The 16486-nt window shown below is 40.7% G+C and overlaps 1 protein-coding gene and 1 long non-coding RNA gene across 8 annotated transcripts in view; one reads left to right on the top strand and one right to left on the bottom strand.

The window, feature by feature from the left end:
• Positions 1-16486, bottom strand: part of relch (RAB11 binding and LisH domain, coiled-coil and HEAT repeat containing) — a 91682-nt gene that overhangs the window by 29507 nt on the left and 45689 nt on the right. For all 7 annotated transcript variants that reach the window (XR_015752805.1, XM_043719605.2, XM_043719607.2 and 4 more), the window contains 2 exons: positions 5970-6082; positions 3736-3826 (listed from right to left, as the gene is read on the bottom strand). Coding sequence is in view for 6 of the 7 variants with exons in the window: in XM_043719605.2 (XP_043575540.2) it covers positions 3736-3826; positions 5970-6082 (204 nt within the window). In the remaining variant the exon portion in view is untranslated. The remainder of the gene's footprint in view (positions 1-3735; positions 3827-5969; positions 6083-16486) is intronic.
• Positions 1-16486, top strand: part of LOC148141119 (uncharacterized) — a 79417-nt gene that overhangs the window by 38752 nt on the left and 24179 nt on the right. The window lies entirely within an intron of this gene.

Raw genomic sequence — 16486 nt, 5'->3', positions numbered from 1 at the left:
CCAACACTGATAGGGCCATTTGCAAGATAACATGACAACCAATGAAAAATCCAAACACCAGCTATGCAATGATCAAAAAGGCACAGCTATCACAAGAGATTTCCTGAAGCTAAAAGCTTGAAAATAACAAGGATTAGCCCCGGTGCTGTTGGCTATTTTAATTGTTCATTGCTTACTGACATCAATATAACCTTGCTGATCTTCTCATGAGCTCACTGTTACTGAGAATTTCTCAAAACAAGTTGATGACAGAGCAGTCTGTTTGAGTGGCACGCCACCTATTGTTCATAACTCACCACCACTGACATCACAGCTGCAGTATTGACCATCTACATCATCAAATGCAGCAAATCATGAAGATTAATTCAACAGCACCTCCTGAATCCACAAGCTGTATAAAACAGGGGCAGCACAAGAGAACACTACCACTTCAAGCTATATACCACATTGACTAAGTATATTACTATTCCTTCATCAGTGCTGCAGCACCCTCTTCAAACGACTGAGGGAGCAACTACAACCCATGGACTGCAGTTATTCTCGTTCACGATCATCACTGTAGCACAATAAGAAATGAGCAATAAATGTTTCCCTCATCAGCAATGCTCACATTTCATGCATGAATTAAATAAAGTCTAACTACTAAACAATGTGAGAAATGCTTTACATTTTTATTTCTAGGTTAACATCAGAGACTTGCTGGAAGGAATCTGAAATAACGTACAAATATGGGACTCAGTCATAAATGTTTTGCAATGAGGCCAAGGGAGCAGCCATTTCTAAACATTTGCTAATATCCTTAGTACATTGGTTTTGCTTTAGGTGAAAGGGATCTCTCCCAACCAGAAGAAACCAGGTTCACAATTCAGATTGTGAAGTACTGTGCTGCCTGCACCTACCACTGCAGCACTGAGTAGGTGCAACCAGCTCACTACCATAAAATGCAGCACATTTTTGCGTGAAAGGTTATTGCCAATTGAGAATAAATTGAGTAGAATTTAAGTTAAAAAACTGTGTTAGCTGTAGTTCATGCATCCGTGTATGGAGTTCAGATGATGCTTTTCTAACAACTACTTAAGGCTACTTAAGATGTCAGAAGTACTGAAATGATTAGTGAACATAACTGAAATAAAGCTCATTCAGAAATAATTTTTCTCACTCTCAAATTTATGCAATGTGTCACCAAAATGAGTGGCTAATCTAAGGGTCTCCTTTACTTGCTTCAAATAAGGGGAACTCCCTTACTCTCCACAAAGTAAGGGAGAAATTCACCAAAGATCCTCAGACAGACCTTCCAAACCCACAACCACTTCCATCTAGAAGGACAAGGGCAGCAGATACTTGGGAATGCCACCACTTTCAATTTCTCCTCTAAGCCACTTGCCATCCTGACTAGGAAATATATTGCTGATCCTTCACTGTCACTGAGTCAAAATCCTGGAATTCCCTCCCTAATGACATTGTGGACTGCCATGATTCAAGAGGTCAGCTCACCACCATCTTCTCAAGGACAACTAGGGATGGGCAATAAACGGTGACCAGCTAGCAATACCCATATCCCACAAATTTAGAAAAAGATTGCATTGCACCTTATTTAAGGAAGGATTTTAAAGTCCTGGAAATAGTTCAAAGGAGATTTACTAGAATGATATAGTAAAGAATGATATTCTGCTTCCACTAGTTGGTGAATCAGTAACAAGGGGTCACAATTTCAACACTGCTAGCAACAGAGCCAAGAGTGAGATGAGGAGATACTTCTTTAGTCAGAGAGCTGCTAGAATTTGGAATGTGCTGCCTGGGAGAGTGGTGAAGGCAGATGCTATATGAGGTTTCAAAAGAGAGTCGGATATATATTTGAAAGCGACAAAGTTACAAGGCTATGGAGATGGGGCTAGAGAATGAGACTAACCGGATAGCACTTCTGGAGCTGCTACAGACATGATTGGCTGAATGGCCTCCCTCTGCACTGTAAAATTCTAGCTTCCAGGAATGTCCAGAGTGAGAGTATGCAATGACACTGAGCATTTTGGGGATGCAGCCTAGTCCAATCATGGGTTCAATGCGTGTTTGGCTGAGCACAGTTTCCTTGCTGCAACGTGATAAAGATAGCAGGCAATGCAGCCTGAGGTGCAGTATTAAAATGCAGAACTGTCCTTAAGTGAATCACAGATGTGCCATGTGGGTTCTGAGAGGCTGGAACATATTGGATGCCATGTTTGTGGACATGGGCTGTGTATGGCCAATGAGGTAAAAACAATGACTGCAGATGTATGGCCAATGTCCAGGGAGCACTGAAATGTTGGCACCCATTATCCAGCAGGAGATTGCTTGGATCAAGTGGTGAGCTGGATTTGTCAGGTGTTAGCTCTGGTTTCCACGTTGAGTTTCTCTACTTCAATCTTGTTTGGCAAGTTTGGTAAAATGGAGTCTGAGTATTAACGCAACATCAACAAGGCACTTAACAGACAATAACCATCATCAACTGCATTTTGCTAGTGCCTCACGAGAATCTTACAGTCACTTGTAAAAAGTATAAAGGCAGTAAGAGATGCTCCAGGTGTCAAAATTGGTCTTGTTGCCTGATTCTGTCACATCTCTTCCAGAGTCCTATTCTTTTGAAAGTACCAGTGAACCTAATATTCTCCATCTGTGAACCTAAAAGCAGTCTTTGAAAAGCCTCAATTACATAAACCCAATGCAGTGGCTGAGAAACACCGGTGTGTTCTTGGAAACTGTAAACCATTTATATAACTGAAGGAACCATGGTAATATACAGTTCCACTCTGCTAGCCTATTTAGGTGTCACTTTGTCATTAGGCTTGCTAATGAGATTTTGCAACAAGTTCATTAATGCTTCACTTAGGAGAAAATCCAATTTTCCCATCTCTATCAATGAGATAACTTTGCAATGAGTGAAGGAAGGCCTGACGACATACTGTGTTAAATCTACATTAGGCTTCATCTTTCAGGTGGTTTCTCATAATCACAGGCAAAGTACCTTGCACATCAATGACAGAATAATCCATGACATGAAAGCATAGACTAAGACAGAAGTCATCAAGCTGAACTGACTCGACTCCAGGCCGGGTAACACAAGGTATTGTTGTCAATTCCACAGAACATAACCTTCAGAGTTGTTTTTAAAATGTAAAAGGAATAATCAGAACTTCTCAACAGTGGCACATGAAAGTTAGGGATTGCACAAGAGAACCTAATATATCTAAAATTCTAAAGCAGAAGAGAAAAACAAAAGGAGATGTTTACAATGGCAGAAAGGGAGCCAATTACGCAAATGTCTTCAGGGAGTAGAGTTGATAGGTGATTTTTCATTATAGTGTCAAAACCAATAGATGTGTCAAAATGTGTTTTTTAAAAAATTTGATTCCCTGACAATGAAATATTTGTGAGGAATATCTTCCACATAGTCCTTATTCAACATTAACTACAACATCTCAATTTTCCCCTGGTATTCGCATAACCAACATTCAAATGCTTGTTTGCATTGAGTGGCTCAGGTAGTTCTGCAATGACTACCTGCTGAGCAGTAATAATCAAACATCTTAATGCTCCAGATTTTATATCTGCATGGGACCCAAATCATGTCTGCAAACAGATTCTTTAATCAAGTTACGGTCTTCACCAAGTCACTTTTATTACTTTAAAGCTCAAGTTATATTTAAAAAAGCAGCAAATGAGAAGGCAATTACTGAATTTTAAGTTAGATGTTGCACTTACCTGCTCCCAGCACTGTGGTAAAAGTTCAGCTTCAACACGAGTTGGTCCAACATGCCGAGCAAATGCTACACAGCCTGTTAAAATCATCTGCCTGCATTGAAGGGGAAGAAAAATTCTAGATTATTAAAGCAGAGATTATGCATCCTGAAAAATATTCATCACATTTGATGAAACAAGTTCAGCTGCCTTTCCATTTTATTTCCCAGTCCACTATCTCACATACATGGGTGCCCCAAAATGCTGGATCAGATGCAAGATATTTTCTGAAAAGAATTGAAGAATGGTTTATGCAATGAACAAAAGGGAGTCACATCAGAAACCAAAGTTAACCATCGACTTTAGTTTCAGGGTAAGCATTATTACAGGTGGAATATTTTGTTCAAGGTGCCTCCACCACAAACAACTCTTCATTCTTGATGACTATAATTGGATTATTGAATTCAATTTGTGAATTATTTTTCATTTGATTTAAAGGTATTTATTTAGCCAGTACCCTATCGTGAGATTATAGATGTTAGTTTATTCCTTTCAGTTAAGAAAGGCCCAACTTTTTTGAAATTAAAGTAGTCTTTTAAACATGATTTGGAGATGCCGGTGTTGGACTGGGGTGTACAAAGTTAAAAATCACACAACACCAGGTTATAGTCCAACAGGTTTAATTGGAAGCACACTAGCTTTCGGAGAGCCGTTCCTTCATCAGGTAATAGTGACAACCACCTGACGAAGGAGCGGCTCTCCGAAAGCTAGTGCTTCCAAATAAACCTGTTGGACTATAACCTGGTGTTGTGTGATTTTTAACTTAGTCTTTTAAAATTTATATTCTACAAGAAAAGGTGGGCAAACGTGGGGAATAATTGCTGTAAAAAGGTTAGAGGACAAGTGGTGGAAGAGCGTTAGAGGATGTGCTGTCAGGAGTTTGCAGAGATGTTGCAGCGTGATTTGGACAGGCCGAGTGATGGACCAAATGGATGGCAGATGCAGTATAATGTAGATAAATGTGAGGTCATTTACTTTGATAGCTAAAATAGGAAGGCAGAATATTATTTGATTGGCTGTAAATTGAGATATGGGAGTGTTCAATGAGGCCCGGGTGCCTCGTGCAACAATAGACAGCAAAAAGGCAGCTATATTTTGGCCTTCATATCAAGAGGATTTGAGACGAGGAACAAAGATGTCTTACTGGAATTATACAGAGCATTAGTGAGGCCACACCAAGAATACTGAGTGCAGTTTTGTTATCCTTTTCCGAGGAAGGACGCTTTTATGAAAGAAGGAGTGCAGCAAATGTTTACCACATTGAATTCTGGATGGACATATGAAGAGAGATTGAGTCGGTTAGAATTTTATTCGCTGGAGTTCAGGAAAATGAGAGAGAATCTTATAGAAACCCTTAAAGTGCTAACAGAACTAAACAAGTTTGAGGCAGGAAGGATATCCCTGTTGATGGGGACAGTCCAGAAACATGGATCATAGTTAGAAATTTCCTCACCCAAGGAATTAGAATTAGAATCCCTACATTGTGGAAACAGGCCCTTCGGCCCAACAAGTCCACACTGACCTTTCGAAAAGGTATCCCACCCAGACACATTCCCCTACCCTATATTTACCCCAACTAATGCCAACACATCCCTGAATACTGGGCAATTTAGCACAGCCAATTCACTTAACTTGCACATCTTTGAACTGTGGGAGGAAACTGGAGCATGTGGAGGAAACCCATGCAGACACAGGGAGAATGTGCAAACTCCACACAGACAGTCGCCTGAGGCTGGAATCGAACTCTGGTCCCTGGCACTATGAGACAGCAGTGCTTACCACTGAGCTACTGTGCCTCCTCCTGGAGTGGTGACCCTGGGGAATTCAGTAGCACAGAAAGTGGCTGAGGCCAAAATATTGTGTTTTCTCAAGAAGGTGGTTACGGCTAAAGGGATTATGGGGTATGTGAGGAAGGCATGATTAGAATATTGAGCTCAATGATCAGTCATGACCATATTGAATGGTTGAAGGGGCTAATCCTGCTCCTATTTCTTATGTCTCTATTTATGTATTTAATAAAACACTAATGTGCTTTTCAGATCAACGTAAGAATATTTCAGGAGGTCCTTTAGGCACAATGTTTGTCTGGTCAACAATACTGATCAACAGTTATGCCATTGGAATGAGAGCACGTGCATGCCAAGGAAATGTGGTGACTGTTGTTAAGAAACGAGTTTGAGATACACAGCAACTCCTACCTCTGCTCATCATCTGGACGTTTAATCAGGTTGAACAAAATGTGGAGAAGCTGATCCCTCTCCTTGGGTTCAGGGTGGAGGCAAGCTGTACACAGGATTAGAGGAATTAGCTCCTAAGTCAGGGAGGGAAAAGAAACAGATAAATAACATGCAATATTGTATTTGTATACAGCTGGGTTTTTTTTTTAAATCTACAAAAATACTTTGACATTTCTTCACTCAACAGGTTATTTAGGTCCAGTGTTCTGAGTTTCATAATCAGTAACAGAACTCCTGCAGTTCTCATCCTGAAGCATGACTTGGTATTTTTTTTTTTAAACTCTTCACTCTTCTGATCTCTTTTCAGAGTGCCAACGAAGTAGTGATCATTAGAGTGTTACTGGGTGATTTATTTTCCTGCTTGCTGAATCTTCTGCAAATCCTCAGATGCTGAACTTGTTAGCTTCTCTTTTCAGTGCATTCTTTCTTACTTTATAACTGTGACCAGACTCCAAAATCTCTTAACTGGCTGCAAAATAATGTCAGGCTCCCCGAGGCACTGAAAGGCATGACAAATGCAGATTCGTTCTCTCATTCTTTTACACTGAGCTTTCCCAAATTACAGAACCAATTGTTAGCCTTTGAGTGACTCATCACACAACAAAAGTTGCTTTATTTCTATGCATTTCCACACCTCTAGACTTCTGTTGCTGAATATTTGGTAAAACATCCATATTTCTTTCAATACTAACGCTGCTTCAGAAATGCAGCTTCCACTTTTGGCTAAATGTTTCCTTCCAAACAACAATTTAATTTCCTAAAAGGGCCTACGTCCATCCAGGTCAAATACACACCAGTCTTGAGCAACCTGTTGCTGCAACATTTCTGGACAAGGTTCAAGAATATCTTCTTTGCCTGCTAGAAGACTCCTTTTCCCCCCTCATTGTAATTTTAGCACCTTTCTCCAGTTATGACTAGCTCCCCTGTGGGATAAAGGCTGTCCTATCGTGAATAAATTGGGTCATAGTTTCTGGAGTTTAAAAGAATAAGAGGCAATCTCATTGAGAAATGCAGAATTCTGAAGGGGCTTTATTAGGCAGACTCCGTGTGTTTCTCCTGGGAACCTAAAACATGGTTGGGAGGAGCTCAGTCAGCTAAGGGGCCTATTATTTAAGGCAAAAATGAGGAGAAATTATTTCACTCAAATGTTGTGAATCCTCAGGATTCTCTAATCCAAAGGATTGTGGATGTTCCATTGCTGAACACATTGAAGGATAGGTCAGACAGATTCTTCACCTTTCAGGGAATTTACGGAAATGGGGAACAGCTGGAAAACTGGAGTTCAGCCCCAAAATCAGCCACAATTGTACTGAATTGCAGAATAGCTCAACAGGCTGAATGGTCTACTACAGTTCTTATTTCTCATGTTTTTGTCAATCCCTTAGTCCCTTTTAATCACCAAATATCACAATTGACATAAGTTGTTACCACTTACAAAAATAAGTAGCAGGAGCTGGACTAACCTATATGCCCTTCAACAAGGTCAGTGCTGATCATCTTCTAAGACTCCACTTTCTCGTTCTGCCCTCATTTCTCTTGCCCTTAAAAAAATAACACTATTGACCTTTGTCACAAAGATGCACAAGACTAACCATTCCAAGTTCTCTTGGGTAGAGAATTCCCAACATCTATGACCGTTTGAGTGAATACATTTCTCTAATTCAGCTGTAGACAGTGGTCCCTTTATTTAGTGCAAAAACAGAAAATGCTGGAAATACTCAGCAAATCAAGCCAAATGTGTGGAGAGAATCAGGATAAGTATTTACCAGAACCTCATTTAGAGACTGTGACCCTAAGTTTGAATCTCCCCAGCCAGGGAAATCCTTCCTTCAGCGTATACCCTATCAAGCTAACTAAGAATTTTATATATTTCATTTAGGTCATTGCTCATTCTTCTAAACTCCAGACAATGCAGGTTAAGATTGCTCAACCTCTCCTCTTCAGATGATCCTCTCACCCAGAAATCAGTCTCTTCGTTGCACTCCCTCTCAGAGCCAAGCCAACACACACTACTACAGGTGTGGTCTCATCAATGCACTGCTTAACTGTAGTAAGACTTCTATACTTCAACGAGTGAAGATATCAAACCAGAAAAGGTCCAAAGAAAATTCCAGAGTTTGGGCATGATAGCTGGACAGTATTCTAGATAAAACTGAAAAGTGAAAGGCATTTACCGGTGAATAAGATCATATATGCTTGACAAAACACAGATATCATAACCAGGGTTCAGTGTAAGGTGGCTATGTAGCTTCATGCTTAAAACTGATAAAGTTTGAGAGATTCATAAAACAAACTACTTGCTAAAAATAAAGCTCACATAGGTAGCCTTTGAATGTAGATTAAAAAAAATCAAAATGGTACACTTACATTTCCAGTTTTAGCTACCACATTACGTATACAGTTTTATACAAAACCCATGTTATAGCACATGCTCAGCAGAGGTTAAAAAAGTTAATGCAGAATTCTTAAGCAAAACAAAAACCCAAAACAGCTCATTATAAAACAGCTGAAGTGTAGGCCTGGAGCAAAAAAAGAAACATTTAACTAGATGCTGAACACCAGTGGACAAAACCTTACTTACTCCACTTTTTCACATCTTTAATTCCTCATTGAGAGCCTTTAGGAAGAACACTGGACTAGAAACCAGTGGAGACCATTTATCAACAGAATGTGTCCACCATTACAGGTAAGGCCTGATCTGCAATTTTATTCTTATCTACTGCATGCTCATGGACAATAAATGCTGGCCAGTGACACCTTTGTCCCATGCATTAAAGAAAAACATCATATCTTGATAATTCTGGTCAGCTCTGAAATTCTCAATTGACTCTTCTAATCACACCAATGTTTTGGGCCAGTATAGGTGGAGGGAGTGGGTTTCGTGTGAAGGAGAGAAAGCTATAGATTTCCATAACACTTTGTTTGAAGAATCACTTCCCAATGTTGCCCCAAGTGGCCAAACTCTAACATCTCTGCTCCTTGTTCTGGACTCTCCTACCAGAGGAAATTGTTGCTCTTAATCAAAACAAATCTCATAAATGCTAAATACTTCAACTAGTCTAATGCTGAATCTTCTAAATGCTAGGGTAGAAAAGACTAGACTACAAACCTGGCCTCAATTCAACTCACTTCACCCAGTTAAAAAAGTTAAAGATGTTGCTGTTGTTGGAGGTCGAGTTCTCGGGAGATGAATAGGTTGGAGCTGTTTCCGTGGAGTGTTGGAGGCTGAAGGGTGACTCTGTAGAGGGGCACGGACAGAGTGAATAGCCCAAGTCTTTTTCCCCAGGGTAGGAGAGTCTAAACTAGAGGACATAGGTCTAATATGAAAGAGGAAAGATTTACAAGGGACTTAGGATAAAGCCTTTTCATGCAGAGGGTGGGGCGTGTGTGGAAGAGCTGCTGGAGGAAGTGGTGGAGGCTGGTACAATTATAGCATTTAAAAAGGCATCTGGAGGGGTACATTAATAAGAAGGATTCAAGAGGGATATGGGCCAAATGCTGGCAAATGGGACTCGATCACTTTAGGATAATCTGGTTGGCGTGGACGAGTTGGACTGAAGGGTCTGTTTCCATGCTATATAACTCTATCATTCTGATGAATCTGTGTACCGAGGTCAATAAAGCCTCTCTTGACAGAATGCGCAGAACTGAATCCCTTGCTCTAATTGTGGTCTGCTCAGAGCTTGAAATAACAAACACCATTTCCATTCTTTTGGATACTAGCATCCAGATAAAGACCATTATTCCATTAAGCCTTTACAATGTGTTTTGTAATTAACAACACCCGCATTTCACTGAACTCAAATTATTCAGATCAGGTCAATCAGTCTAAATGGTAGAACCTTAAGCAGCATTAATAATCAATAGTATATTGAAATTAAAATAAAATTGCCCATTCATTATAACAAGATCAGCAAATGCTAATTCAGGATAAACTGATAAAAAGCTGCCTAATTTGTATAAGAATTTCAATTCATGCTCGACTCAACTGTTTTTAACGTGCACTGTAGTTTCAGTACACAAGATTTGGCAATGATTCAATCGGCTGATCAAATTTGATAAGCTCTTCCATTAAAGTCAGTCACCGGTCCAAGAATCTGCCACAAGGTTACAGGTATGTGTTTTGTCCAAACATAACATAAAATACATTATTCTTTATTTCTTCTACTACAGGTTTTCTCAAATTAATTTAGGTTTTCACAAACAGTCACAAAGACTGGGGGTTTTAAGCTGACATTAGCCTAACACTCATTTGTGCTTGGGAGAGGAGTTGCAGGGTATTATTTGCAGTAATTTGAGAGGACAAGATGGAATGTTGCATTTGACTCCTCTTCCTTGTACAATTATAACTACAAACTGCAATTTTGGTAAGGCAAATTATGGCAAGACTTGTACATTTAATAGTAGGCTCCTGGGGAGTATTTCTGAACAAAGACATCTTGGGGTGCAAGTTCATAATTCCTTGAAAGTGGAGTCACAGGTAGACAGGGTAGTGAAGGCAGTGTTTGGTATGCTTTCCTTAATTGATCAGTGCATTGAGCACAGGAGTTGGGAGGTCATGTTATGGCTGTACAAGACATATTAATTACACGACTTTTGGAATCCACATTCAATTCTGGTCTCCATGCTATACGAAAGATGTTGTTAAATTTGAAAAAGAGTGCAGAAGAGATTGACAAGGATGCTGCCAATGTTGACAGGTTTGAGCTAGAGAGAGAGTTATAGGCTGGGGCTATTTTCCCTGGAGCGTCAGAGGCTGAAAGATGACTTTTTATAGAGGTTTATAAACCTATGATGGGTATGATAAGGTGAATAGTCAAGGTCTTTTTCCCAGGGTAGGGGAGTCCTAAACTAGGCGATATAGGTTTAAGATGAGAGGGGAAAGATTTAAGAGATTGAAGGCCAACTTTTTCACTCATAGGTTGGTCCGTATCTGAAATGAACTGCCAGAGAAGATGGGGGAGGCTGGTACAATTACAATATTTAAAAGGCATCTAGATGGGCACATGAATAGGAAGGGTTGAGAGAGATATGGGCCAAATGTGGGCAAACTGAATTAGATTAATTTAGCATATCTAGTTGGCATGGACAGGTTGGACCAAAGGGTCTGTTTCTGTGATCTACAACTCTATCACTATATCTTAGAACATTCTCATGCTCCACCTACACATTTCAAAGATGGTACAAGCAGTCCAATTTAAAACTGTCCATTTCAGTTCAGTGCCATGAGGTTATCAGGACCAGAAATCTCATTGAGCCTCTCAAGATTTGCTGTTAATGCTGTTTACTGCAGTACCTTCCCTGACCTGATTGGCGTGACCCTTTCCTGGTCCAGACTGGAGGCTGCCAGTGATCCCTTTTTTGTGTCACAGGGAGGTTTGTGAAAATATAGCCAATATCACCCCTAGGGGTATTGGCTATATTTCTCACCTTTTAGAGAAACTGTCCTTGAATCTCATTTCCTACCTCCAGCCTGGTCTCAAACGCATGTATCAGTCATTCTTTCCACCCCTGGTTTCACCATTAAGCTCCAGTCCACCCCAGTTCCATTTTCTCTCATAGCCCCTTCTTTCCAGCAACCAGTCAGCCCCACACCCCAGCTCCTAATTTCATAATGCAAATAGACCTGAATGTCCAGAATGTTGCATTCTCCTCAAATCTGAAAGATTTATCTCTCTTTTTGTTTTAGATCTCGTCTCCGATACTATGCATTTCTGGTTTGTACTTTGCAGTTATTGAAGCTAAATTCCTCGGACACAATTCAACCCCGTGTGCTCATTCTATTAATTTTGGTTCAATTGCCAAACATCATCAGGATCATTAGTGAGAGACAAAATACCTTGAGAGTATAAGGCAGCAATATAATGAAGGAGCTGAAAACAAACTCAGTGTGAATCTCAAGTGAATTCAAATTAATTACAAATCCTCAAAAATAACTACATAAAATTAATTGTCTTGTTTTTCCTTTTCCTAACCTTCATTTTCTGTTCATTATCTCAATTGTCTATTTTTTATTTCTATTCAATTTAAAGTTGTCACTTCAACTTGATCCAACATGTACGCTGCAGTAGGATCTGTATCACACAGAATGATCAAAATTCCAATTTTACAGTTACATTTCCCAACAGTCACTTTGAAGCTTGACTTATTTTATTGTGAGAAATAGATCTTTCAGCCAATTTTATCAAAAGTAGGAACCTTAAGCTACTGGAGGGATTTGACTCAAATTTTCTCGACTGTTGGTAGATTGAATTCAATGTAGAAATTTAAGAGTGCTTGACATGGAGACAAAACAACATAGGCCTGTAAAAATCAGAGGGAAAACAGGTGCTTGGAAAATTTCAGATCTATTTAATTGACAGTAATCAAAAATTACCATAACAATGCACGGTGAAAATGACTAAAGTAAATCAGATGATGGGATATGTATCTAAAGGTCAATATAGACCCCTTGTTGCGAGGTAATCCTGAAGCTTTGTAAATTGCTGATGCAACATCAATTAGAATACCATGTACAGTCTTGGTTACTGCAGCTGTTAAAAAGCAGCAAAATCGAGCAACGAGAACGGTTAGGGCAATGAAAGGATCGGATTAAAATGGACCAATTACACAAACTGCTCTTAATGAAAAAGGAGAAGATACAGAGGGGAGACAATTGCTGTCTTTAGAATTCGAAGGGTACTGCAACTGAAGGCAATGCCGTAAACACAACACGGTTAAAGGAGACAAAAGGAGGTCTGGCTCATCATTAGGTGACAGACTAACAAGGAATCCTAAAATAAGCTTTTCCAGGACCATTAACTGAACTGGCGAATAACGCCTTCTGAATAAGATGAAGCGATGGAAAATCAAATGGGGAAGATTGCAGAGTTAGTTCCTTTCTTACGAAGTAACCACTACAATCTACAGAGGACGCATATGGTTTGCTGTAGTTCGAGCCAAATGAAGTCACGCGTTTGGTGCTGGAAAAGCACGGATCAGGCAGCACCTGAGGAGCAGGAAAATCGACGTTTCAGGCAAAGGCCCTTCATCAGGAATGAGGCTGGGAGTCTTGGGAGTGGAGAGATAAATGGGGGAAGGTAGCTGAGAGTGCAATAGTGGATGGAGGTGGTGGTAAAGTGGTAGGTCGGAGGGGAGGGTGGAGTGGATAGATGGGAAGGAAGATGGACAGGTGGGACAGCGGTGCTGAGCTGGAAGGCTGGAACTGGGATTAGGTAGGGGGAGGGGAAATGAGGAAACTGGCAAAATCCACATTGATACTATGGGGTTGGAGGGTCCCAAGGCGGTAAGTAGACCATTTTTCCTCCAGGCATCGGGTGGTGAGGGAGTGGTGACGGAGGCGGCCCAGGACCTACATGTCTGCGGTAGAGTGGGAGAAGGAGTTGAAGTGTTCAGCCACAGGACTGTGGGGTTGGTTGGTGCAGGTGCCCTGAAGATGTTTTCTGAAACGCTCTGCAAGTAGGCGTCCTGTCTCCCCAAGGTAGAGGAGACCACAACGGATACAGTAAATGACATTTGTGGAAGTGCAGGTGAAACTTTGACGGATGTGGAAGGCTCCTTTGGGTCCTCAGATGGAGGTTGTGGGCACAGGTTTTGCAATTCCTGCAGTGGCAGGGGAAGGTGCAAGGAGGGGAGGGTGGGTTGTTGGGGAGTGGACCTGATGAGGTAGTCGCGGAAAGCAGATAGGGGTGTGGAGGGAAATATATCCCTGGTAGTGGGGTCTGTTTGTAGGTGGTGAAAATGGCAAAGGATGATGCGATATATATGGAGGTTGGTGGGGTGGAAGGTGAGGACCAGGGGATTCAGTCCATGTTGCGGTTGGAGGGGTGGGGGTTCGAGGGCAGCGGTAGGGGAAGTGGATGAGAGGCGCTGGAAGGAATCATCAACCACATGGGAGGGGAAATTGTGGTCTTGAAAGAAGGAGACCATCTAGTGTGTTTTGTGGTAGAACTGGTCCTCCTGGGAGCAGATGCTGCGGAGGCAGAGGAACTGGGAATATGGGATACGTTTTTACAGGAGGTAGGGAGGAGGTGTAAATGAAGTCACATCATGGGGAACTCAAAAATAAAATTAAAATGTTGTACAAAATATGTAGAATGAAAGAGTGTGATTTTGATTAATCTCCAAGTGGTTTAGGTGCAGAAACAGCATATAGTATTACAGAGAACAGACGTAAAGCATCTATTTCGCAATCCCAACTCCATTCAATCAGGGGTTTTAAGGACTCATCCACTCACCACAATTCTGACCAACTACGAAGCCAATGTAAATGAACATTATCCTTCCTGAAATCTGCCTGGCAACTTGCACCAGAATGTTAATAACACTCAACTTAGTGTTTCAACATTCTGCAACTGAGGATTACTTCTCCAATGGAAATACCTACTTTTCTTTTAAAATAGGTGATTTGGTGATGTGAACTTTTAGGTATTATGTAGTAATGGTGAAGTTATCCCAATAACTGGGATTTATTTACAGATGAAGCACATGTAAACACCAGCAAAAACAATAAATATTGATGCCATCTAGTGGTAAACTTCAAAACAGCAATTACAGGTACCAAAGATGAATAGACCAGGTTTGGATGAACTTATGACGACTTTGGTATTCCTTGCCCTCATCTTCAACCCCACCTGCATCCATATACAACAGATCATTTACCGTCTAAAGGTTACAGCATAGAAAGAGGCCATTCATCCCATCACGTTTGTGCTGGCTGAACAAACTGCCCATTCTAATCCTACTTTCCAGCACCTGTCTCGAGCAGGCCACAGCATTTCAGGTGCAGATCCAAGCTCCTCTTAATGAGTTGGGGGTTTCCACCACAAACACTGAACTGGGCAGCAAATTCAAGACCACCCTATTGGTTAAAAAGGTAATCCTTTTACTGTAATCTTATACCTGTGGTCCCAAGTAACATATCTCTCTGCTTGAGGCAAAGGATGTATATGCCCCCACTTTATTGAAGCCCTTCATTATTTTGTGCACCTCAGCTTCCGCTGTTCTCAGGAAAAAAAACTAACCTATCTAGTCTTTCCTTGTAATTTTCAAGTTCCAGCAACATTGTTGTAAACCTCCTCCGTACCACCCCCAAAACAATAATGTTCTTCCTGTAATGTCATAACCAGAACTGTACACAAAACATCAGCTGAGGCCTCAGAGTTCCAGCATTATGTCCCTGCTCTTGTATTCAATACTTTGCCCAATGAAGGGAATCATCCCAAATATCTTCTTTTTCACTATCTGTCTGCCCCCAACACCTCCAGGGGCCTGTTGGCATGCACTCTATGATCTCTCATTTCCTTCACCCCTCTCAACATCCTCCCATTTATAGTGGATTGTTTGCCCTCATTAAATGCATTGTTTCACATTTCTTCAGATCAAGTTCCATCTATCACTTTTCCACCTACTCGATCAAATTACTGATGTATTCCAGAGTAAACAGGCACTCTCTTGACTATCAGTAAGATTACCAATTCTTGGATTGTTTGCATATTTCCCAATCAAGACTTCCACATTTAAGTCTAAATCTTCATTATGTATCACAAACAGCGAGGAACCCAAAACTGAACACCAAACTCATCTTCCATTTGCAAAAAAAAACCACAACAGATCCGTTCACATTTATCCTGTTTCCTGTCACTGAAGCAATTTTGGATTAAGGTTGCCACATTCCTCTTTATCTCATGTTCTTTAATTTTTCTTAACAATCATCTGACAAAGTCAAATGCATAATATCCATCTTGATAACATCCACTCTAACTCCTTATTTCTTCAATAAATTGAAGTTAGTAAGACACAAACCTCCCTTAACAAATTCGTGCTGATTATCTGAGATGAATCTATGCCTCTCCAAGTAAATTATCTTCTCTTGCAATATTGATTTCAGTAATTTGGCTTTACCCTTCACACCTCTTTAAACGATAGTTCCAGTGTGATGCCACTAATTTTCTTTCTAATGCCCCAAAACGATCTTTCCCTCTGCAACTTTACCCCATTCCTTAACCTTACCCAAAAATCCCAGCCAAGACAACTTCCAATGCAACTGATGTAGATTGACCATTAATTCTAGTTATGAGTGACATTTACTGCCCCTAGACTAGTACTGTAGAGCCCTAGGCAAGTGATCTGGGGACATGGACTTGAATCTCACTAATGGGGAAAAAAAAGTGAAATTTGATTTCAACAATAATCTGTGTCAAAAAGCTGGTCTAATGGTAACCGTGTAGCCACATTTTCTTTCAACAATCCACAATCTAGTCTTTAGGTGCAAGAGCAGGTCATTCATCCCCTTGAGGTTGCTACACCATTTGGAATGGACAGGCAGGAGGCTGAAAGACCACAGCAAGCCAGGCAGCATCAGGAGGTGGAGAAGTTGACATTTCACGTGCAACACTTCTTCAGGTCTGGCTTGCTGTGTTCTTCCAGCCTCCTGCCTGTCTATTTTGGATTCCAGCATCTGCAATTTCTTTGTCTCA

The sequence above is a fragment of the Chiloscyllium plagiosum genome, unplaced genomic scaffold (assembly GCF_037043375.1).
Source record: "Chiloscyllium plagiosum isolate Xiang-an unplaced genomic scaffold, Cpla_swu_hap1 HiC_scaffold_34, whole genome shotgun sequence".
NCBI lineage: Eukaryota > Metazoa > Chordata > Chondrichthyes > Orectolobiformes > Hemiscylliidae > Chiloscyllium > Chiloscyllium plagiosum.
The sequence above is the reverse complement of the archived record's forward strand: the minus strand, read 5'-3'. Positions and strand labels throughout refer to the sequence as shown.